Source organism: Chrysochloris asiatica, unplaced genomic scaffold (genome assembly GCF_000296735.1).
Source record: "Chrysochloris asiatica unplaced genomic scaffold, ChrAsi1.0 scaffold00183, whole genome shotgun sequence".
Lineage (NCBI taxonomy): Eukaryota > Metazoa > Chordata > Mammalia > Afrosoricida > Chrysochloridae > Chrysochloris > Chrysochloris asiatica.
In genome coordinates, this window is record NW_006408701.1 from 180,282 (window position 1) to 205,078 (window position 24,797).

At 38.9% G+C, this 24,797-nt stretch overlaps 1 protein-coding gene across 3 annotated transcripts in view; it reads left to right on the forward strand.

Annotated features, from left to right (window-relative positions):
* TMEM255A (transmembrane protein 255A) overlaps positions 1-24,797 on the forward strand; it is a 90,897-nt gene that overhangs the window by 52,250 nt on the left and 13,850 nt on the right. For 2 of the 3 annotated variants that reach the window (XM_006872086.1, XM_006872087.1), the window contains one exon: positions 6,548-6,710. The exons of the other annotated variant lie outside the window; for it this stretch is intronic. In XM_006872086.1, the coding sequence (XP_006872148.1) occupies positions 6,548-6,710 (163 nt within the window). The remainder of the gene's footprint in view (positions 1-6,547; positions 6,711-24,797) is intronic. 3 annotated transcript variants of the gene reach the window in all.

The following is a 24,797-nucleotide window of genomic DNA, read 5'->3' on the forward strand; positions in this document are numbered from 1 at the left end:
AAATAAATAATTTCCCCCTTTTAGTGTGGGTGCTTTTTATTAATCTTTTCCAATAATGGTCCTATGCCATATTTTTCCTTTTGTTACTGACTGATTTCACTCAGCATAATGTCCTCAAGGTTCATCTATGTTATGCAGTGGCTTGCAGCTTCCTTGTTATTCTTCAGGGTAGCATAATATACCGTTGTGTGTATGTACCAAAGTTTGTTTATCCATTCTTCCATTGATGGGCACTTAGGCTGTCTCCATCTTTTTGCTATTGTAAATAGTCCTGCTATGAACATTGGTGTACATATATCTACTCATGTTATGGCTCATATTTCTTGTGGATAAATACAAAGTAGAGGAATTGCTGGATCATAAGAATAGATCTTGCAGATAAATACAAAGTAGAGGAATTTGCTGGATCTATTTCCAACCTTCTGAGGAAGTGCCATATTGTTTTCCAGAGTGGTTGGACCATTTTGCAATCCCACTAGCAATGTAGGAGGGTCCCAGTCACTCCACATCCTTGCCAATATTTATTGTCCTCTACTTCTAGGAAACCCTATACAGGGTCGCTATGGGTCGGAACTGACTCAACAGCACTTAACAACAACAACAACAACTTTTCTGATCTTTGCTATTATTGCTGGTGTGAGATGATATCTCATTGTTGTTTTGATTTGCATCTCTCTAATAGCTAGTGATCGTGAACATTTATTCATCTGTTTCTTGGCTACCCAGATCTCCTCCTTGGTGAAGTGTCTATTCATGTCCTGTGCCCATTTTTTAATTGGGTTACTTGTTCTTTTCTTGTAGAGGTGTTGTAGGTTCCTTTATATTTTGGAAATTAGTCCCTTGTCTAATTTCATTGCAAAAGAATTTTTCCCATTCTGTGGGTTCCCTTTTTACTCTTTTGATGAAGTCTTTTGATGCATATAAGTTTTTAATTTTTAGTATGCCCCATTGATCTATTTTGTCTACTTGGTTTGTGTAATTTTCAAAATATTTGGTAGTCTGTGTATGCCCTGTATTAGAGTTATCACATTTGTCCTTATTTTTTCATTGATGGCCTTTGTAATTCTGGGATTCACATTTAGGTCTTTAATCCATGTTGACTTGGTTTTTGTATAAGGCCTGAGATAAAGGTCTTGTTTCAGTCTTTTGCATATTGCTTTCCAATTTTGCCAGCACCGACTGTTTAAGATACTATCTGCTCCCCATGCAATATATTTAGGTACTTAGTCCAAAATCAGTTGACTGTATGTGGATGGGTTAATTTTCTGGATTCTCAATTCTGTTCTACTGATCAATGTACCTTTCATTATACCAGTACCAGGCTGTTTTGACCACTGTAGCCATGTTGTTGTTGTTAAGTGTCATCGAGTCGGTTCCGACCCATAGCGACCCTGTACAGGGCTTCCGAGGGTATAAATCTTTACGGGAGTAGAAAGCCTCATCTTTCTCCCGCGGAGAGGTTGGTAGTTTCAAACCGCTGACCTTAAGGTTTGCAGCCCGATTCGTAACCACTACGCTACCAGAGCTCCTTACTGTAGCCATGTAGGAAAATTTTAAATCAGGGAGTGAAAGGCGCCCCTCCCCCCAACACACACACCTTGTTCTTCTTCTTAAGCAGTGTTTTGCTTATTCTGGGTCTCTTTCCTTTCCATATAAAGTTTGTAATTGTTTTTTCCATCTCTTTGAAGAATGTCGTTGGAATCTGGATTGCGATTGCATTATATGTGTAAATTCCTTTCGGCCGTATTGACATTTTCACAATGTTAAGTCTACCTATCCAGAAGCATGGTATATTCTTCCATTTTTGTAAGTCTCTTGGTTTCTTGCAGTAGTGTTCTGTAGTTTTCTTTGTATAGGTCCTTTGTTTCTCTGGTTACATTTATTCCTCAATATTTCATCCTTTAGGTGGCTATTTTAAATGTCCTTTTCAGCACTGTTATTTTTGGTATAGAGGAACCTTACTGATTTTTGAGTGTTCATCTTATACCTTGCCACTTTGCTGAATTCTCCAATGAGGATTTTTTACTGAGTCTTTGGGATTTTCTATATACAGGATCATATCATCTGCAAATTGAGAGAGTTTTACTTCCTCTTTGCCATTTTGGATGCCTTTGATCTCCCTATCTTGCCGTATAGCTCTGGCTAAGACTTCCAGCACATTGAATAGGAGTGGTGACAACGGGCATCCTTGTCTGGTTCCTGTTCACAAAAAGGCTTTCAGTTTCTCTCCATTGAGAGTAATGTAGGCTGTTGGTTTTGTATATAGTCTCTTGATTATGTTGAGGAATTTCCCTTCGATTCCTACTTTGTTGAGTATTTTTATTAGGAAAGGATGTTGAATTTTGTCAAATGCCTTTTCTGCATCAATCGATATGATCATGTGTTCTTTTCCTTTCTTATTTATATGATGGATTACATTGATTGTTTTTCTAATGTTGAACCAGCCTTGCATCCTTTTATGAAACCCACTTGGTCATGATGCTTTTTTTTTTTTTTTCTTTTGATGTGCTGCTGGATTTTTTTGGCTAAGATTTTGTTGAGATTTTTGCATCATTTTCATGAGGGGTATTGGTCTACAATTTTCTTTCTTAGTGATGTCCTTCCCAGATTTTAGTATGAGGATTATGCTTGCTCCATAAAATGTATTAGGAAATTTTCCATCCTCCTCTATATTCTGGAATAATTTGAGTAGAATTGTTGACAACTCTTCCCTGAATGTCTGGTAGAGTCCACCAGTGAAGCCGTCTGGACCTGGACTTCTTTTGGTTGGGAGTTTTTTGATGATCTGATCAATTTATTCTATTGTTACGGGTCTGTTCAAGTCTTCTAGTTAACTCTGTGTGAGTTTAAGTAAGTCGTGTTTTTCAAAAAATGTAATCATCTCTTCTAAGTTTTCAAATTTGTTGGATACAACTCTTCATAATATTCTGTTATCATCCTTTTGATTTTCTTTGGTTCTCTTGTGACATCACCCATGTAGTTTCTAATGCATGATATTTGTGTCTTCTCCCTCTTTTCTTTTGTTAGGTTTGCCAATGGTTTGTCAATTTTATTAATCCTTTCAAAGAACGAGCTTCTTGTTCTGTTGATTCCTTCTAGTTTTTTTGTTTTCTTTCTCATTTGTTTCTGCTCTGATCTTTATTATTTCTTTTCTTTTGGTGACTGTAGGTTCCTTCCGTTGGCCTGTTTCTAGTTGCTGGAGATGTTGTGTTGTGTTAATTTTTATTCTTCCTTCTTTTTGGATGTGTGAATTTATTGCAATAAAATTTCCTCTCAGCACAATTTTCACCATGTCCCAAAGATTTTGGTATGTTGTTTTCGTTTTCGTTTGTTTCTAGGAACTTTCTGAATTCACGTTTAATTTTTTCTATTACCCAGTCGCTCTTCAGCAGGGTGTTATTCTGTTTCCATGTATTAAATTTTATTTCCTTGTTCTTCTTATTGTTGATTTTTAATTTTATGGCATTGTGGTCTGAAAAGATGCTTTGTAGTATTTTGATGTGTGTAAATTTATGGAGGCTTGCTTTGTGACCGAACACATGGTCAATTCTGGAGAATGTTCCATGTGCACTGGAAAAGAATGTATATTGTGCTGTTGCTGTGTTGAATGCTCTGTACACATCTATGAGGTCAAGTTGGTTGATTGTGCTGTTTAGTTCCTCTGTAGCTTTGTCGAGTTTCTTTCTGGTTGTTCTGTCCCCTTTCAAGCATGGCCTACTAAAATCTCCCATTATAATTGTAGATTTATCTGTTTCTTTTTTCAATTCTAGTAGGGTTTGCTTTATATATCTTGGTACTCTTTCATTTGGAGTGTAGATGTTGATTATAGTTATGCCATCTTGCTCAATTGGCCATCTAATCATGAGATAGTGTTCTTCTTTATCTCTTATGCTGTTTTTTTGCATTAAAGTTAATTTTGCATTAAATTTAATTATATTGCCACTCCTGTTTGTTTTTCATTGCTGTTAGCTTGGTATAATTTTTTCCATCCTTTAATCTTTAGTCTGTTTTTGTCTTTGTGTGTAAGGTGTGTCTCCTTGTAAGCAACATATTGAAGGGTCTTGTTTCTTATCCATTCAGCCACTCTCTGTCTCTTCACTGGTGCATTTAATCCATTGATATTCAGTGTAGTTATCGATAGGTATGGATCAACTGCTGTCATTATGTTAATTTTTGTGGTGCCATTTGTTCCTTTGTTCTGCATGCCTTCTTGTGCTGGGTTCATGTTTTTTTGTACTATTTCTTGTTTTTTCTTAATTTTAATGCTTCCTTGTTCTGCTTGGATCTTCATTTTCATGGTAAATTGTGAAGTATTAATTTTCTTTGGGGTTACCCTATAGTCTCTTAAGTTTTCCCTGCATTTAAGACAGTCTATTGTATCCTGCAATCTACCCGACCTCCCCACCACCTGGATCTCTGTTCCTATATTTTTCCCTCCTTTGACATTATTTTGATCTTTGGTTGGCCTCACAGGTCCTCTGAATTCATTGCTGTAATTTTGTTCTGTTCCAGGTGGTGTTGCCTCATCTGTCAGTCTCTGGTTGTTGTCTGTTCTTGCTGGTTTTCGTTCCAAAGAACTCCCTTTAGGATGTTTTGAAGTGCTGGATTGGCTTTGACAAAATCTCTTAGCTTCTGTTTATCCTGGAATGTTTTGATTGCACCATCATATTTGATTGACAGGTTTGCTGGATAGACGATCCTTGGTTGACAGGGTTTTTTTCTTTTAGGGTCTTATATATGTCTTCCCATTGCTTTCTTGCCTGCATGGTTTCTGCTGAGAAGTCAGAGCTTATTCTGATTTGCTTGCCTTTGTAACACTTCTCTTTTCCCTGGCTGCTTTTAGGATTCTCCTCTTGTCTTTGATTTTTGAAAGCTTGATTATGATATGTCTTGGTGGTTTTCTTTTGTGGGTCTATCCTTCCTGAGGCTCTTTCAGCTTCTTGAATGTTTATTTTCTCATTCTTCAAGATGTTAGGAAAATTTTCTTCCAGAAGCTCTTCAACAATCTTTTCTGTTGACTTCTGTGATTCTTCCTGTTCTAGTATGCCAATAATTCTTAGGTTATTTCTCTTCATGTTATCCAGCACGAATCCTAGACTCTCTTCAGATTTTTTCATCATTTTTGCAGCTTGTTCTTCTGTCTTAGCAGTGTCTTCCAGATCACTCGTTCTGGCTTCTATCTCTTCCATTCTACTCCTTTGCCCTTTCAGTGTATTGTCCATTTCTGATATTTTATTATTCATCATGTGAATTTCTTTTTGCAGGTTTTGGATCATTTCCAATGCCATATCTATCTTGTTTGATTGCTCCTGTAGCACTTTCCTGACTTCTTCCTTATTTTCCTCCACCCCTTTTCAGAGCATTTGAATTTGTTTCCATATCATTCTTCTTAATTCCTTCTCAGGAAGATCCAGAGCCTGCTCTTCTACTGGAAAGTCTGTGTCTGCTTCCAGCTCATTTGTCTCAGTTACTTTTTTCTGTTTTTGGACATGTGTTAAGATCTTTAATTGTATTTTCTTGGACATTTTCAGCAACTATGTGGGTTTTTAATGCTTAAATGGATGTATGCTGCTTTGTTGTTAAGCTTACTAAGTGTATCCTGGTGGCTATGATCTGGAGATAGGCTTCCTTTTTCACGTGTAATGCCTAGAAGCTGGTTTTGGTTCTTGTCCAGTTGGTGGGGTATTACAGCATATGCTTATAGCTTGCCTATATGAGAACAGTTGCTGTCCCTTCCTGGGTAAGGTGGGGGGAGAAAGCTCCAACCCCTGGGAAAAGAGTGAGACCAAAAGGACCAAAGACAGAAACAATATAGAAGCAGAGACAGAAACCACCAATGAAAAACAAAAATAAAATTTTGGTTGTCCACTGGCCTTTGCTGTGCAGGCAAGGATAAAGGGTCCCACCCAGGTCAACTTTGGGGCTGAGTCCCAGAGTCAGACATCATAAGAAGCAGCCTGTGGGTTTCCTCTCTGTGCCATTGGAAAACTGTAGGTGCAATGCTGGACCCTTTTGGGGGTATGCTCCCACCTGCCCGAATGCATCTGGGCTGGGCAGTGAGAGAGTGATCGGAGAAAAGAGGAAAAATATGTTGAAAATGAAAAGTGAAAGATGAAAAATTGGTCACACTTCTCCCTCCAGTCACATAGCTCTGCAACTTCTAGTGTTGGGTCACTGCCTCTGCTTGGCTGCAGCCCTGCCCTCCCTAATTCTGTCCTTTTATCTTGGGGTTTTACAGATTGTTCATACGGTTTGTCTGTCAGGCCAGCCCTGCTTTTTTTTGTTGGTAGGCAGAAGTAAAGGGTCCTGCACAAGTTAACTTTAGGGCTGAGACCCAGAGTCCAGGTAAGTTTTTTGTTTTGTTTTTTTAATCTATAGTAATCACTTAGTATAGTGGTTTGCTCTCCAAGTGTACTCATAGCTGTAATGTCCCTTATGACAGTTCCCTACTTCCCCACCTGTCTTTTTGATGAGTTGCATGGCATTCAAAGCCTTAGGGCCAGCCTGCTTCTTGGGGACTGACTGGGGTGTCCTCCTCCCTGTCCAGCCGAGTGGAGATTACTGGTGGGTACTACGAATACATTGATGTCAGCAGCTGCCAGGACATCATCCATCTCTACCACCTGCTCTGGTCTGCCACCATCCTCAACATTGTCGGCCTATTCCTGGGCATCATCACTGCGGCTGTGCTCGGAGGCTTTAAGGATATGGTAAGGAAGGATGGGACTTCTGTTCCACAGAGGCTCTTGTTGTGGGGTGGGGGCTGAAGCTAAGTGGTTGGGGGGCAATGGGGAGGAAACAGAAGCATTTTCCTCAAGAATATAAGGGCCTTCAAAATACTTCAACTTGAAGTAGCCATGAAAAGTTATCAGTCTGAAAATATTTCTTGTTGGCATGCATTAACTTGTGTCTTTGAGGCAAAATCTGGTTGGGGGTGGAGGCAATGTTATCAACTCTACCATTCACATTACTTATGTGAACAGAACCTTCCATGCTCCCTACCTGCCCACCTCCACCTTCCCCTCTCAACTTTTAGAAATCTTTTGGGATTAGTTTAGCACCTAACAGCTATATAGAGAGAAGAAAGTAAGTTTTTTTTAGCTATAGGTAAAAGTAATGCTAGTGTCCTCCTCTTATCCAAGAATTCCATCATGTTTTCGGTTTGTATTTCCAGAAAGAGCACCTGGGCTGTTTTCATTTTGCTAAGCTGCAGGCCAGGTCTTGCCTTACAACCTCAACTTCTACCTCAGCTTCCTCATATTCCCTTTCTTCCCTTTCTCTCTTTCTAAATCTGTGAGTGTCTGAAGGCACATCAGGAACCAGCACCCAGTAGGTGTTCTATACTGGTAGTTACAGTGGTTAAGCACTGGGCTGTAAACCCAAAGGGAAGCAGCTCTTCTAGAGAAAGATATGGCAATTGGCACGTGGAAAGACTACAGTCTTGAAAACCCTATGGAACCGTTCTTATAGCTGTCTTATAGGATCACTCTAAATCACCATGGTGTGGTGTTGTAGGACAAGCACTGGACCACAAGATCAGTTTGAACCACAAGGTTGGGGTTTCAAACTCACCAGCTGCTCTTTGGAAACCCTACGCAGGGTCTCTATGAGTCGGAACCAGCTTGATGGCACTTAACAACAGCCACAAGTCAGCATGGACTCAATGGCAATAGGATTGATTCCTTGCTTTTAAAACACTTTCAAGCATTTATTTTCCAATTTAATAAACCTTTATCCTTAACTATGAAAGGAAAGCATCACAGCTATGGTTCTCTAGATGGTTTCATAATAGAATGAGCCTGAGGTACTTAAAAACAAACAAACAAAACATACAAATGCCTAGATTCTTCCTCCAGAGATTCTGATTTAACTGATCTAAAATGAGGCCCCTGTATCAAAATTATTTTTAAAGCTCCGTAGGCAATTCTGAGCTGCACCCAGGGTTGAGTACCACTGCTTTAAAGGAATGTTCCATATCTGCTCAGGGAATTATATGTACCTGAAAGAGGCTTTCCTCTAACTTCTAAAATGAGGCAGACAGCCCCTACGCACTTTAGTGTCCTGTTTGGGAGTCCCTGAGAAACAGGAAACAGAAAGACAGTTTGCATTTTGATCCTGGCCTGTTAAAAGGATGTGAAACAAAACACAACTGCCACTTAGTTGATTCAGACTCAGTGCAACCTTGTATAGGGTTTCCGAAGCTGTCAATCTTTATAGGAGCAGAAAATCTCATCTTGTTCCCACAGAGTGTCTGGTGGGTTTGAACTGCCAACCTTGTGATTAGCAGGCCAGTGCTGATCCTACAGCATAACCAGGTTTCCTTCATTAAGAGAATAGGTAACAGAAAATGAAAAGTGAGATAGGACAAAGGAAATACAGCAAAACCTCTACTTTTAGGGCAGCAAGTCCCCAGTAGGACTGAATTGGTTGAAAGGATTGTGTGTTCCTGCTAGTGAAGAGAAATTCTTCCCTCTGTGCCCAAGTCTCTCTTTCTTTCTCATACACACATTTCTTATTCCCAGTGCCCTTTTACTACTTTGAAAGCAAAACCTGAGGACTAAGGATGGGGAAAGCATCAACATAGCTGAGATCTTCCAAATGAAACCCATTGCTATCAAGTCAATTTCATGTCATAATGACCCTATAGGATGGGGAGGCTGTAAATCTTTAAGAAAGCAGACTGCCACATCTTCCTCCTGCAGAGCAGCTGGTGGTTTCAAGCCTAGAACTTTAATCACTGTGACACAAGGGATCCTTTAGATGGGGCCTGTAAGTTAGGACCTGAGGGAGCTTATGGATGAATTGCTTTGGGAAAGTTATTTCTGGGTTGGGGTTTCTTTTGAGAAAATAATGACCTTTGTTCTGCCTGGAGACTTTCCCCCAGGGACAGGTAAAAGCAGAGGCATTGTATAGAATCTGCGTCTCTAACTCCCTGTGTTGGGAAGTTGAGGAAATGGGACATCTGGCAGAGTATGAGGTGTTCTCAGAATTGTTCCTAGAGCTTGCAGGCTTGGGTGGCAGAGCTAACCTATACAAATGGTGGCTACTTGGTGGGCTGTATGAGTTCCTGCAGTGCTCTCCCCACCCCGCCCCAATTTTACCACTCTGTAGGTCATGGAGGAGAGTCTTGGTGTAGTACTGTGGAATAAAGCACTGGGCTACAAGGTCAGTTTGAACCACAAAGTCAGTGATTCAAACTTACCAGCTGCTCCTTGAAAACCCTATAAAGGGTCACTATGTGTCAGAACCAATTTGATGCACTAAACAACAACAACAGGTCGTGGAGGGGCCCCAGTAGTGCAGTGGTTAAGCACTCACAGAGGTTGGCAGCCACTCCACAGGAGAAAGATGTGGCAGTTCTACTGTCTATAGAGGCACTATGAGTCAGAACCAATTTGACTGCATTGAATGAGTAGGTGGACCATGGTGCCAAGATGTCCACCAGTTTTTATTATTTACTGTAAGATAGATATTGTCTTCTTCCTCCTAGTCTACTTACAAAATGTATGTATTAAAAAAAGTAAAAGCTTATCTGACTCAGAAATGTTAATAACTGAAGTTACTAACCCTTCATTGTGAAGGAGTTGATAAGATCCTTTTACATGGTAGGTGTTGGGACTTGAAGATAAAGCTGAACAGCATTTTTCAAGAAATTTCTAGAAGCTGAAAGAGAGGAAGGAATGCTAAGGAATATAACCCTGTCAAGCTTTCAACCTTACCTTTAGACCTATTTTCCCTCACTATGCCCTTTCTCTTTTATTGAGGTTGTTGTTGTTGTTGTTAAGTGCCATCAAGTCTGTTCTGACTCATAGTTATCCTGTATAGGATTTCTGAGGAGAAGCTGGTGGGTTTGAACTGCCGACCTTGTGGTTTGCAGTTCAGTGCTGATCCTACAGCACTACACCAGAAGCTGATTCACATAATATACAATTAACTATTTTAAAGTGTACAACTGAGTGGTACATTCACAACATTGTGCAACAATCACCTCTATCTAGTTCCAAAACATATTCATCCCTAAAGGAGACTCCATGCTCATTAAGCAGCCATTCCTCATTCCCCCTTTCCCTAGCCCCTGGCAACCATTCATCTGCTTTCTGTCTCTACTGGGTTACCTATTTCAGTTATTTCACATAAATATTGTTGCTGTTGTTAAGTGCTGTCAAGTCGGGTCCTATCCATAGTAACCCTGTATAAGGCTTCCTAAGAGCCACTGGTTACCTTGAATCACCAAATTTGCGATTCAAACCGACTTTTAAGTCCAGTGCATTAACCCACAGCACCATACCAGGAATCATACTATATATGACCTTTTGTGTCTGGCTTTATTTACTTAGCATATTATTTTTTAGGTCCATTCACTTTTAGCAAGTATCCGTGCTTTGTTATTTTTATTATTCTTAGAGCTTTTTACGGCTGAATAGGAGTCCTGATATGGCGCTGTACGGTAAGCACTGGACTCCTAACCTCAAGGTCAGCTGTTCAAACCCACCAACTGTTCCTTGGAAACCTTTTACAGGGTTACTATGAGTAGGAACCTACTGAAAGGCACTTACTAACAGCAACAATGGCTGAATAATATCCGTTGTATAGATATACCACTTTGTTTTTTCATTCATCTGTTGATGTTGATTTGGGTTGTTACTACTCTTTGTTGTGAAAAGAGCTACTATGAACATCTGTGTTCAAGTATTTGAACATCTGTTTTTCAATTCTTCAGGGCATATACCTAAGAGTGGAATAATTAGGTCACATGGTAAATCTATGTTTAACTTTTTGAAGCACTGTCAAAACTTTTCACAGCAGCTACATCATTTTACATTCTCACTAGCAATTAGAGTTCCAATTTCTCCACATCCTCACTAATAGTTATTTTCAGGTTTTTAAAATTGTAGTCATCCTAGAGAGTGTGAAGTGGTATTTCACTGTGGTTTTAATGTGCATTTCTCTACTGATGAATGTTGTATATTTTCTTTGGAGAGGTATCTATTCAAGTTTTTGCCCCATTTTTAACTGACTCGTTTGTCTTTTTTTTTTTTTTTTTGCTGAGATATAGGGGTTCTTTATATATTCTGGATCCTTATCAAATATATGATTTTCAAATATTTTCTTCAATTTTATAAGATGTCTTTGCATTTTCTTTTCAGTTCTAACTTTTCATTTTGATTTGAGTGAAAGTTTACAAAACAAATGGACTTTCCATTAAACAACTTATTCACATTTTGGTTCATGACATTGACTGTAATTGCTACAATGCAACAGAATTCTTCCCACTTCCTCCCTGTGTTTACTGTTTCCATTCATAGTCCTTTCCTATCCCTTCCTGTCTTCTGAACTTTATTCCTGGACAAATCCTTCCCTTTTGATCTTGTATGAATGATTGTTCTAAGGAGTGCATACCTCTCTGGTGTTAAAGTTCACCATATGTTGTTGTTAAGTGCCATCGAGTCGGTGCCGACTCACAGCAACAGGGTTTATGAGGAGAAACTGGTGAATTTGAACTGCCAAACTTGCAATTTAAACAGACCTTTCTGTTCAGTGCTTATCTTACTGCAACACACAAGGAGTCCAGTTCAGCTTATAGGCCTGTCTATTGTGTAGGAACTCTGGTAGCGTAGTGGTTATGAATCGGGCTGCAAACCGCAAGGTCAGCAGTTCAAAACTACCAGCTGCTCCGCGGGAGAAAGAGGAGGCTTTCTGCTCCCGTAAAGATTTACAGCCTTGGAAACCCTATACAGGGTCACTATGGGTCGGAACCAACTCAACGGCACTTAACAACAACAATTGTGTAGAGTTCTGGTGTGGCACTGTGGGATAATGCACTGGACTACAAAGTCTATTTGAACCGCAAGGTCAGTGGCTCAAGCTCACCAGCTGCTCCTTGGAAACCCTATACAGGGTTGCTGTGGGTTAGAACTGACTCGATAGCACTTAAAAACGACAAACAACATTGTTTAGCTGAAGGTTGAGCCATGGGAATGAGTTCAGTTCCAGTTCTGAAGGATGCCTCAGGGTCACACTCTCAGGGATTCCACCAATCAGACCTGTAAACCCAGTCTTTTTTATGATTTTGAATTTTGTTCCACATTTTTCTTCCACTCTATCCAGGACCTTCTAATGTGATCCCTTTCAGGATGTTCTTTGTTGTACCGTAGAGTCGTTCCGACTCATAGTGACTCTGCACAGGGTTTCCGAGGCTGTAAATCTTTAAGGGAGCAGAACGCCTCATCTTTCTTCCGCGGAACAGCTGGCAGTTTCCAACTGCAGACCTTGAGGTTGGCAACCCGACTCATAACCACTACGCTACCAGAGCTCCTTCCTTTGAGGATAGTCGGTAGTAATAGTCAGGCACCGTCTAGTTCTTCTGGTTTCAGGGTTGTGGAGGCTGAGTTTTGTGTGTTCCATTAGTTCTCTGAATTGTTTCCTTTTGTCTTTGATTTTCTTCACTTTTCTTTGCTCCAGATGAGAAGAGACCAATCATTGCATCTTAGCCACTCACAAGCGTTTTAAACCCCCAATCACTACTCACCAAAGTAGAACATAGAACATTGTCTTTATAGACTATGCTATGCCAATTGACCTTGATGTCCTAAGCTCCCTAAACCAGTGACTTATTCCCTCAAGGTGTTCGATTGCGGCTAAGATGTTTTCATAACTTCATACCTGTTGGTGCTGTTGTCAAGTGCCATCGAGTGGTTTCCAACACATAGCGACCCTGTGTAGGGTTTCCAAGGAGCAGCTGGTGAGCTTGAACCACCAACCTTGCAGTTCAAACTGACTTTGCAGTCTCGCGCATTAACCCACAGCACCACACCAGGACTCCTGTTGTTGTTGTTAAGTGCCGTTGAGTCGGTTCCGACCCATAGCGACCTTGAACAGGGTTTCCGAGGCTGTAAATCTTTATGGGAGCAGAAAGCCTCATCTTTCTCCCACGGAGCAGGTGGTAGTTTCGAACTGCTGACCTTGCGGTTCACAGCCCAATTCGTAACCACTACACTACCAGAGCTCCTTCCAGGACTCCTGTTGTTGTTGTTGTTGTTGTTAAGTGCCATCGAGTCGGTTCCGACCCATAGCGACCCTGTACAGGGTTTCCGAGGGTGTAAATCCGAGGGTGTAAATCCTTACGGGAGTAGAAAGCCTCATCTTTCTCCCGCGGAGCGGCTGGTAGTTTCGAACCGCTGGCCTTAAGGTTCGCAGCCCGATTCGTAACCACTACGCTACCAGAGCTCCTGTAGGCCATACTATATTCATGGATATATTTGCAGCACATGTAAATGCATATGTAGTAATATCCTGTCAAACCGATATGTATTTATGGGTGTAGTCCTATTTACCTTCTCACTCCTGTTCAGCTTGAGTGCCTATCTATGTATACATGCATAGAATATTGTTATTACTGGATAGTGTATGTAATAGTATTTATCTTTGTTGATTTTAACTATCATGCTTCTCTAGTGTCTTTCACTCTGCTGGCCTTCCCCTTATTGTACATTGCCTTTCCATTTATCCAGGTTAATGTGTCTACCTTCTAGTTAGTGACTTACCCTCTCTTCTTCTTCCACTCCTGATAACCTTCAAATAATGTTTCTTTTTGTATGTGTAAGCTTTTTCTTGAATTTTTACAGTAGTGGTCAATTTCATTCACCATGATGCCCTCAGTTCACCCATGCTATGACATGTTTCAAAGATTTACCATTATGCTTTAACATTGCATAAATTCCAATGTGTGTATGTATCATAGTTTGTTCATCCATTCATCCATTGATGGACACTTGGGTTTCTATCTTTTTATTTTTGTGAATAATGCTGCAGTGAACATGGGGGCACATATATCTGTTAATGTCATGAATCATATTTCTCTAAGATATATACGTAGTAGTGGGGTTGCTGGATCATACAGTCTATCTATTTCCAATTTTTTTGAGGAAGCACAATACAGTTTTCCACAATGGTTCCCACCAGCAGTGTAGAAGGGTTCCAGACGCTCCACACTCTCACCAGCATTTATTATTTTGTTGTTTTTAAAACTTTGCTATTAATGCAACAATGATATCTTATCGTTGTTTTGATTTGCATCTCTCTAATGGCTAATGGTAACGTAGAGGTTATGAACTGGGCTGAGAACCACAAGGTCAGCAGTTCGAAACTACCAGCTGTTCCACGGGAGAAAGAGGAGGCTTTCTGCTCCCGTAAAGATTTACAGCCTCGGAAACCCTGTACAGGGTCACTATGAGTCAGAACCGACTCCACGGCACACAACAACAACAACAACAAATGGCTAATGATCACGAGTATTTCTTCATGTGTTTGTTGACTGCCTGAATATCTTCTGTGATAAAGTGTCTATTTGTGTCCTTTGCCCATTTTTAAAATGGATTGTTTATTTATTGTTGTTGTGTTGAAGTTTTCTATAAACTTTAGAGATTAGTCCCTTGTCTGATATTTTTCCGAATCCGTAGGTTTCTCTTTTGACAGTTTTGGTGAAGTCTTTTGATGCACATAAATGTTTAATTTTTAGGTGGTCCCCACCACATATTTTGTCTTCTGCTGAGTTTGCATTTTTAGTTGTATTTGTTAGTGGATTTATGCCATGTATTAAGGTCCCTAATTTTGCCCTTAGTTTCTCACTGATGATCTTTATAGTTTTAGGTTTTACATCTAGGTTTTCAATCCATCTTGAGTTAGTTTTTGTATATGGTGAGAGATATGGATCTTGTTACATTTTTCTGCAAAAGAGACTGTGTTTTCTCCATTTAATGCATTCCAGCCCATTGTCAAAGATCAGCTGACTATAAGTGCATGGATTTACTTTGGATTCTCAATTCTGTTCCATTGGTCTATGTGTCTGTCATTGTACAATATCAGGCTGTTTGGACTGCCATGACTGTATACTAAGTTTGAGATTGAGAAGTATTAGGACTTCTATTGTATTCTTCTCCTTTAGTAGTATTTTTGCTTATCCAGGTTTTCTTTCCTTTCCATATTAAGTTGGTGCTTAGTTTTTTCATCTCTTTAAAGAATGATGATGGATTCTAGATCAGAATGGTATTATATCTGTAGATCACTTTGGGTACTATTGACATGTTCACAATGTTAATTAAGTCTTCCTAACTGGTGTGACACTGCAGGATAATGTGATGGACTGCAAGGTCAGTTTGAACCACTAGGTCGGTGGTTCAAATCCACCAGCCACTCCTCAGAAACCCTGTACAGAGTTGCTATGGGTCAGAACTGACTTGAAGGCACTTAACAACAACAGCAATCCATAAGCATGATGCATTTTTCCATTTGTATAGGTGTCTTGTAGTTTTCTTTGATTAGGTCTTTTATATCTCTGGTTATATTTATTCCTAAATATTTCATCTTTTTGGGAGTCCTGATGTGGTGCTGTAGGATAAGCACTGGACTGTTAACCTCAGGGTCAATGGTTCAAACCCACCAGCCTTTACTTGGAAACCCTATACAGGATACAGGTGATTGGAACCAACTCAACTTAACAACACTTAACAACAACAACAATTGTAAATGGTATTGATTTCCTGATTGCCTTTTCAGAGTTTTCTTTGATGTCCTTCTCCAGGTACTAGTTCCTCCTGATAACATGTCTGAAGTATGAGAGATGAAGAAATACTGGCTGTATTTCTTTCAACATAAATTTGTTCCTTCTTCTGGCAGTCCATGGTACTTTCAATATTCTTCTCAAACACCATAATTCAAATGCATCAATTCTTCTCTGTATTCATTGTTCAACTATCACATGCATGTGAAATGACTGTAAATGCCAAGGCTTAGGTCATGTGCACCTTGGTCCTCAAACTGATATGTTTGCTCTTGAACACTTGTAGTCTTGTGCTGCAGATTCACCTAATTGATTTCTTGACAATTGGTTCCATAGGTGTTAGTTGTGGATCCAAGCAACTTCTTCATTTATCATATTATTTATTGATACAGTTATGAGGATTTTTGTTTTCTTTACATTGAGGTGTAATCCATACTAAAGGATGCAGTCTTTAATCTGTGTCAGTATTTTAATTCTTCACTTTTAGCAAGCAAAGTTATATTATCTGCATATCCCAGGTTGTTAATGAGTCTTCCTCCAATCCTGGTGTCATGTTCTTCTTCATATAATCCAGTGTCTCAGATTATTTGTGTAGTACACAGATTGAATAAATACAGTAAAATAATACAACCTGCTGCACACCTTTCCTGATTTTAAAACTAGTTGTTATGTTCAAATAACTGCCTCTGTGCTGGTTCCTCATGAGCACAATTAAGTGTTCTGTAATATCTATTATTCACTATATTATTAATAACTTTTCACATAATCAAAAGCCTGTGCATAATCAGTAAAGTACAAGTAAACATCTCTTTGGTATTCTCTGCTTTCAGCCATGATACATCTGACATCAGAAATGGTATCCCTCATTCCACATCCTCTTCTGAATCTGGCTTGAATTTCTGGAAGTTCTCAGTTGATATAATCATTTTTTATTTATCTTCAACAAAATTTTGCTTGCATGTGATATTAATATTATTTGATGATTTCCGCATTCCACTGGGTTGCCTCTCTTTGGAATGGACACAAATATGGATCTCTTCCAATCAGTTGGCCAGGTGATTGGCCAAATTTCTTGGCATGGATGAGTAATCACATCAATTTGTCAAAAGATTTCAATTTTATTCCATCAGTTCCTGGAGCCTTGTTTTTCACTAATACAAGAGCAGCTTGGACTTCTTTCAGTATCATGCGTTCTGGATCATATGCTACCTCTTAAAATGATTTAACAACAACCATTTTGCCCTTGGTGTTGTTAAATGCAGTCAAGTCAGTTCTGACTCATAGCAACCCTGTATAGGGTTTCTAAAGAGCAGCATGTGGGTTTGAACCACCAACTTCATAGTTAAGACCAATGCTTATCTTACAGCATCACATCCGGACTCCATTTTGCCCTTGTTGTTGTTAAGTGCCGTTAAGTTGGTTCCGACTCATAGTGACCTTGTATAGGGTTTCTGAGGACCAGCTGGTGGGTTTGTACTGCTGACCTTATGGTGCAAAGTCCAGTGCTGATCCTACAGCACCACACCAGGAGTCCATTTTGCCCTTAGAATCCTTCAACATCCCAACCCAAGACTCGAATTTTTTCTTCAGTCCTTTCACCTTGTAATTAATTTGATTTCTGTGTGTTCTATCTGATGAAGTCCATGTGTATAGTCATCTTTTATGTTGTTTAAAAGGGGTATTTTCAATGAAAGTCATTGGTCTTGCAAAATTCTGTCATGCGATGTCCAGCATCATTTCTATCACCAGGGTCATATTTTCCAACTACTGATCTTTCCTTTTTGTTTCCAAACTTCATATTCCAATCACCAGTAATTAGAAATACAGCTTGATTGCATGTTTGATCAATTTCAGACTGAAGACTCTTCAATCTCATCATCATTAGCTTTAGTGGTTGGTTTGTAAGTGTGAATAATGGTGGTATTGCAGCTATTTTTCATCATTTTGAGTTGTACTGCATTAGCAAATGAAGGTTCCAAAAGCTTAACTCTCTTCACATTATCATGGTCAAGTCTACTTTGAGGCGATAGTTCTTTCCCACTGCTATTCGTAACATGGATTTGAATATATATATATACACATATATATCCAACACCCATTCTTCATAAAAATACTAAGCAAAATAGGAATAGATGGGAAATTCCTCAACATAATTAAGGATCTATACAAAAAACCATCACCACTCATTTATAAGTTTGTCATACTGTGGTGGCTTACGTGTTGGTTTTGGAAAGTTTGATTATGATATGTCTTGGTGATTTTCTATTGGGGTCTATCTTATTTGGGGGTTCGTTGAGCTTCTTGAATGCTTATCTTTTCTCTTTTCATGATATTAGGGAAATTTTTTTCCAACAAATCTTTTACAATTTTCTCTGTTCTTTTTTTGTCTCTTTCTGTTCTGGAATTATGATCACATATAAGTTATTCCTCCTGATGGTTTCCCATATAATTCTAGACTTTCTTCTATTGTTGTTGTTGTTCTTCTTTTTTCTGATCAATCTAACAGATTAGTGTTAGGAAGTGTGTCTTCAATTTCACTAATGCTGTCTTCCTTTAATTCAGTTCTACTCCTTTGTCCTTCCAATGCATTACTTACATTTGTAATTTCACTATTCATCTTCTGGCTTTCTACTTGTTGTTTTATATGATTTCTAATTTTCCATTTATTTCATCAGTTTATTCTTAGATTGTTTTCTTCTAGAATTTTGTCTGTGTTTTCCTTGATTTTGTGTACATTTTCCTTGATCTGTCTCTGAATCAATTGAATGTACCTAAATATAATTATGCTTATTCCTTTTCAGGTAGTTCTAATAGCATTTCTTCCTCTGGAAGATTTTCTGACCATGTATTTTGAATACTTGTTTGAACCATATTACCTTATTTGTGTGTGTGTGTGTGTGTGTGTGTGTGTGTGATTTGAAGTTGTTTCTTGTCCCTGAGACATTGTGGTGTTATTGTATTATTATTTTTTAATTGTATGTTGGTTTCTTTCTCCCTGATTTTTTGTTTTGTTTTAAGATAAATCTGGGTAAGATGGGTATATGACTCTGTTTGCTAGTTTGACAGCACTGGTGAGCTGTCTCTGAGTGGATTTAGTAGCAAAGCATCTGAGGACAAGCTGAGAAGGTTTTGGTCATTGTCTGTTGTTGATTCAGCACTCATCTAATGAGTGGAGCAGCAGATACAATGGGTATGACTGGGTAGAATCTTTGGATTCCAACTACTGTGGGGAAAAAAAAATAGAAAAAAGAAAGAAAGAAAAAGGCCAGGAGAAGAGGAAGGGGAAAAAATAAAAGAAAAAGAAGAGAGGAAAGACCTCTCTGATTGTAGATCACTAGTATTGGTACTGGTGCAGTCCTGGGCAAGCAGAGCCACTTATCTGGTTCCTGCTTGGATCAAAATGTTGGTTACAATATTTTTAAATGACCATACTGTTCCAACTGGCAGTTACTGCCCTGTATAACTCTTTGTTCTCTGTTTTTGTTCTGTCTTTTCCTCTGATCTACTTTTTTATCTTTTCCTTTGGAGTGCTGGGTTCTGGGATTGTCATCTGTATTTGTTTGCTTAGTTTCCCAACTCTTTGTTGTAGAGGGTGTGGATAGTCCATCAGCTTAGACTTCCATCTTTGATCTTTTCTCTTTAAACTCTTTTGATAGTGCCCTTTGATGAAAAAAATTTCTTAATTTTGATGAAGCTCAATTTGTGTTTTTGTTTTGTTTTGTTTTTCTTTTGCTGCTGCTTTCTTTTAGTATCACATCTAATAATACATTGTCAAATCAAGGTCATGAAGTTTTACCTCTATGTTTATTTACTTGTAGGTGTTTTATACTTTTAGCTATTACATTAGATCTTTCATACATTTTGAGTTTAATTTTTTTACATGGTGTAAGGGAGTGGTCAACTTTTATCCTTTTATGCATGGATATTCAGTCGTTGCAGCACTATTTGTTGAATAGATTGTTTCTTCATTGAATGATCTTGTCACCCTTTTGAAAATCAATTGACCATAAAGGTATGGGCTTATTTTGGGACTCTCAATTTCACTGTGCCCATTGATCTTTAGGGGGAAAAAATGTTTTTGATCTGTTCTGAATATACTGGTCCTTTACTATCCACAGTCCTCACTTGTCTGTCAGTTTATCACACGATAAACTGACAGACAAGTGAGGACTGTGGATAGTAAAGGATCAGTTATGGTGACTTGCATATTGCTGTGATTCTAGAAGATATGCCACTGGTATTTTAAATAGTAGCAGGGTCACTCTTGGTGGACAGGTTTCAGCTGAGCTTCCAGAGTAAGCCAGACTAAGAAGGAGAAGCAGACTACTTTTGATTGTTTAGCCAATTTATTAATAACAGTGGAACATTGTCAGATATAGTTCAGGAAGATGAAAACATTATGAATAGCACCAGAATATTGTCAGCTATAGTGTTGGAAGATGAGCCCTTCAGGTTGGAAGGTACTCAAAATACAAATGGGGAAGTGCTGCCTCCTCAAAGTACAATTGACTATGATGACATGAATGGAGCAAAATTTTCAGGATCTTCATTTGCTGATAGGGCACAACTCAAAATTAGAAGAAATGGTTTCAAATAACCACTAATAATCAGAACATGGAATGTACATAGGAAAATAAGAAGTTGTTAAAAATGAAATGTAATGCATGAACATCGATATCCTAGGCATCGTGAGATGAAATGGACTGGTATTGGCCATTTTGAATCTCAAAATCATATGGTTTACTATGACAGGAAAGACAAATTTAAGAGAAATGGTGCCGCATGCATCTAAAAAACTATTTCAAAATCTATCTTAAAGTATAATGCTGTCTGTGATAGGATAATATCCATATGCCTACAAGGAAGAAAGATGAGGCTTTCTGCTACTGTAAAGATTCATAGACTCAGAAACCCTTTACAGGGTTGTGATCAGTTGGAACCAACTCCACAGCACATAACCACTATCACAACCACAGGAAGACCAGTTAATACCACGATTATTCAAATTCACACACCAACTACTAATGCCAGTGATGATTAAACTGAAGAATTCTACTAACTCTTTCAGTCTGAAATTGATCAAACATGTAATCAAGATGTATTGATAATTACTTGTGATTGGAATGCTAAGGTTGGAAACAAAGAGGAAGGGTCATAACGTTCTTGGTGATAGAAATGAAGCTGGAGATCGCATGATAGAATTTTGTAAGACCAATGACTTCTTCATTGCAAATACCATTTTTAAACAACATAAAAGAAGACTATACACATGGACTTCATCAGAAGTAATACACAGAAATCAAATTGACTACATCTATGAGAAGAGCTGATTGTGCCCATTCCAAAGAGAGATGACCCAATGAAATGTGGAAATCATCAAACAATATCATTAATGTCACATGCAAGTAAAATTTTGCTGAAAATAATTTTAAAAACAACTGCAGCACTACATCAACAGGGAACTGCCAGAAACTCAAGCCAGATTCAGAAGAGGACATGGAATGAGGAATATCATTGCTAATGTCAGATGGATCCCAGAAAGATGTTTACTTGTGCTTTATTGACTACGCAAATGCTTTTGACTGTGTGACAAGCTATGATAACATTGTGAAGAATGGGTATTCTAGAACACTTATTTGTGTTCATGAGGAACCTGTAGATAGACCAAGAGGCAGTTACTCAAAGAGAATAAGGGGATAATAAATGCTTTGAAATTAGGAAAAGTATGCATCAGGGTTGTATTCTTTCACCACACTTTGTTAATCTGTACGCTGAACAAATAATTCAAGAAATATTATATGAAGAAGAACATGGCATCAAGATTAGAGGAAGCGTCATTAACAACCTGTGATATGCACATGACACAACCCTGCTTGCTGAAAGTGAAGAGAATTTAAAATACTTAATGATTAAGAGCTAAGACCACAGCCTTCAGTATGGGTTGTTCCTCAATGTAAAGAAACCAAAAGTCCTCACAACTGGATGAATAAATAACATCATGATAAATGGAGAAAAGATTGAAGCTGTCAAAAGATTTCACTTGGTTTGGATCCTCTATCAACATTCATGAAAGCAGCAGTCAAAAAATCAAATGACCTAATGCATTAGGCAAATCTGCTGCACAAGAACTCTTTTAAAGTGTTCAAAAACAAAGATGTCAGTTTGAGGACTAAGGTGCGCTTGACCGAAGCCATTGTATTTTTAATTTTTGTTGTTGTTAAGTGCTGTCGAGTTGGCTCTGACCCATAGCAACCCTGTGTAAGGTTTCTGAGGAGTGGCTGGTGAGCTTGAACCACCAACCTTGCCGTTCAAATGGCTTTGCAGTCTGGTGCATTAACCCACAATGCCACACCAGTATTTTTAATAGCCTCATATTAATGTGAAAGTTAGACAATGAATAAGAAAGACTGTAGAAGAATTGATGCATTTGAGTTATTGTGTTGGAGAGGAATATTAAAAATATCATAGATTACTTAGGAATTGGCTACCCAAAATGAGGGGGTGGGGGTGGCGCTACAAAGGCATGAAGTGACCGGCTTACAAGTTTTCAAGAGGGAGATTAGTTTCAGAGGGTGTGGGGGAAGGTAGAATCTCCACTGAGTGTTTTCCAACCTGTCTAGATGGGACTGGTGAAAGGAGATGGGGATAAGCCTCTTGTGGTCCAATAATGAATAATTGCTATCAGGATTGATTATGAATGTTGCAAATGTAAATGTAGATGTTTTGTAACAAAAGGAGGGGAGTGGTTGATCTTGCAGTTCAGGAGCGGAGGACCCTGGGACCATCAAGGGAGAAGAGTGGAGTGTGGGACCCTATCCAGAGAAGCAGCAATGCCAGAAATGGAGGCAGGGATGATGACATGGAGAGACGGAGTGTCTGGGGACTCTAGACTCAAGGAAGGAGAGAGGCTGTGTGCTGGTGGCCGGGGTGCTGGCATGCAGGGTATACCCTTTGGTTGTTTGAATGGTTATATATTCCTGAGTGCTTCAGTATACATAAAACAACAACAACAAACAAAAGGATTGGAAGCAAATGCTGTTGAATAATGATGCATGGAGGGGATTGCGATCATTGCAATGAAACGAAATATGAGCGGATGAATGTAAAGCTGATGCTCTCCCATGTCAACTATCACTCAATTCACAATAAAAACTTCAATATATATATATATGTCATAGATTGTCAGAAGAACAAATTAATCTGTGCTGAAAGTACAGCCAGAATGTTCCTTAGAAACCAGGACAGAGACTCTGTCTCTCATACTTTGATCATGTTATCAGGAGGGATCAGACCCTGGAGTATCAGGAGGGATCAGTCCCTGCTTAGTAACATGAAGGGCTAGTGAAAAAGAGAAAAACCCTCATGAATGTGGATTGAAAGAATGGCAGCATCAATGGAACAACTATTATGAGGGTGGCACAGGATCAGGCAGTGTCGGTATATTATGCATAGGGTCACCATGAGTTTGAATGGACACGATGGCATCTAACAACTATCCACAAAGTTCTTTTGCACAGTTGCTTTTTCAATTCTCACCACTACCTTCTAAGGTAGGTATTATTATTCTCATTTAACAGATGAAGAAACAAATCAAGAGAGGTCAAAGATGTACCCAGAGTTACTACAGCTCAGGTTTGTCAGATGCCAGAACCTTTTCTACTTTTATGCCTTTTCAGCTGCCCCTAAATAACATTTGGATATTATTTTCTGATTCTTCAAGTGATTTTAGAGTCCTAGCATGGCACTGTGGGTTAATGTGCTGGACTGTAAAGTCAGTTTGAACCACAAAATCAGTGGTTCAAGATTACCAGTCGATTCTCAGAAACTGTATACAGGGTCACTATGGGTCGGAACTGACTCAACGGCAGTTAACAACAAGAAGTATTTTTACACACATTATCTTTGTTGTTTTGTTGCTTTAGCTAAAAATAAATAAAACAAAATCCCATTATTTCCTACTGTTAGAGCTGTAAGGGTGAAAAACCAAAGAAATACTGAGTTTCAAAGGCTAAACTTAGGAACTCAGTCAAAAACCAATGGGTAAAATGAAAGCAGAAGTTAGAATACCAGATATTTTATTCGTGAAGTGAGGGGCAACCAAGGAGGAAGCATTACTTTGATCACTTTTTATAAATAAGAACGTGGGGTAAAAGTCCCAGAACATCAACCAGTTGAACCTGAACAAAATTGTTGCCTCAGATCCAAATGTGATTGGTGGTATCCCTCCTCCCTAAGTAGAGTGTTCTGGGGTCTGAAGGGAGACCAGGGGTACTGGATGATGGGAACCAATCCCAGGGAGTGAGGAGAAAAGCCAAAGGCTGTGAGTTGGCAGCCTTGAATACAATGGGCAAGGAGCCAGAATTTCCAGAGTTGTGAGATTCTGAAAAGAAAAAGGATGCCTTCCTTCCTTAACCAAAGGTGCTTAGTTAAAAGGATCTTAATAAAGAAATGTCTGATGAAGTGTTTATTGGCCAAAGATATAAGGATTTGAGGTGAAGGTAAAAAGTGATTATTTCTTGCCATTTTCTCATTATTAGTGTCTCTGGTTTGGAGTAAACTGAGGAAGAATAAAAGTGACATTCTTTCCAAAGTCTATAATCACTGTCTCAGAATAGACTCAGTTTTGTCCAGGCAAGATTGTTTTCACAGTTTCCTGTGCCACCTAGTAATCTTTTGTTTTATAGGACTTTGGAATACTACTGATCAATAATGGGGGTCTCGCAACTTTATCTTTAGAATTTTAACGGCAACACACACACAAATAGAGTCAAATTTTTTGTAAGATCAGAATTATTGGCTTAAAACTAAAACAGATGATTCTTTTGGACTATCTCTTTTGCCGTTTTCCTCCCCAACTCTATACCCCATCCCCTTCAATCCCTCTTCTGAATGTCACTGTCTTGTTCTATCCATTTCTCTTACATCACTCACACTTGATTCTCTCCTCTTCTGTGGCCTCCCTGTGCTCACTCAGTCTTCCTTTCATCCTTCTATGTTTTTTTCTCAATAATAGTAATCTTTTCTTTCAAAGATTATCCTGGACCCTTGGCCTCACCACACACATAGCACCCTTACAGATATAGTTTATATTGCATGACTGTTTCCCCAGGGTTAGGCTTAGTTTATTTGCATAGAATAGCTGGTTTCCTGCTACAGGAGGTGGAGGGTTATGTTTTTAATTGAGGAAACATGATTTCTGGGAGTCACCCAAATAAACAATTTCTTCTTAGAATTTTTG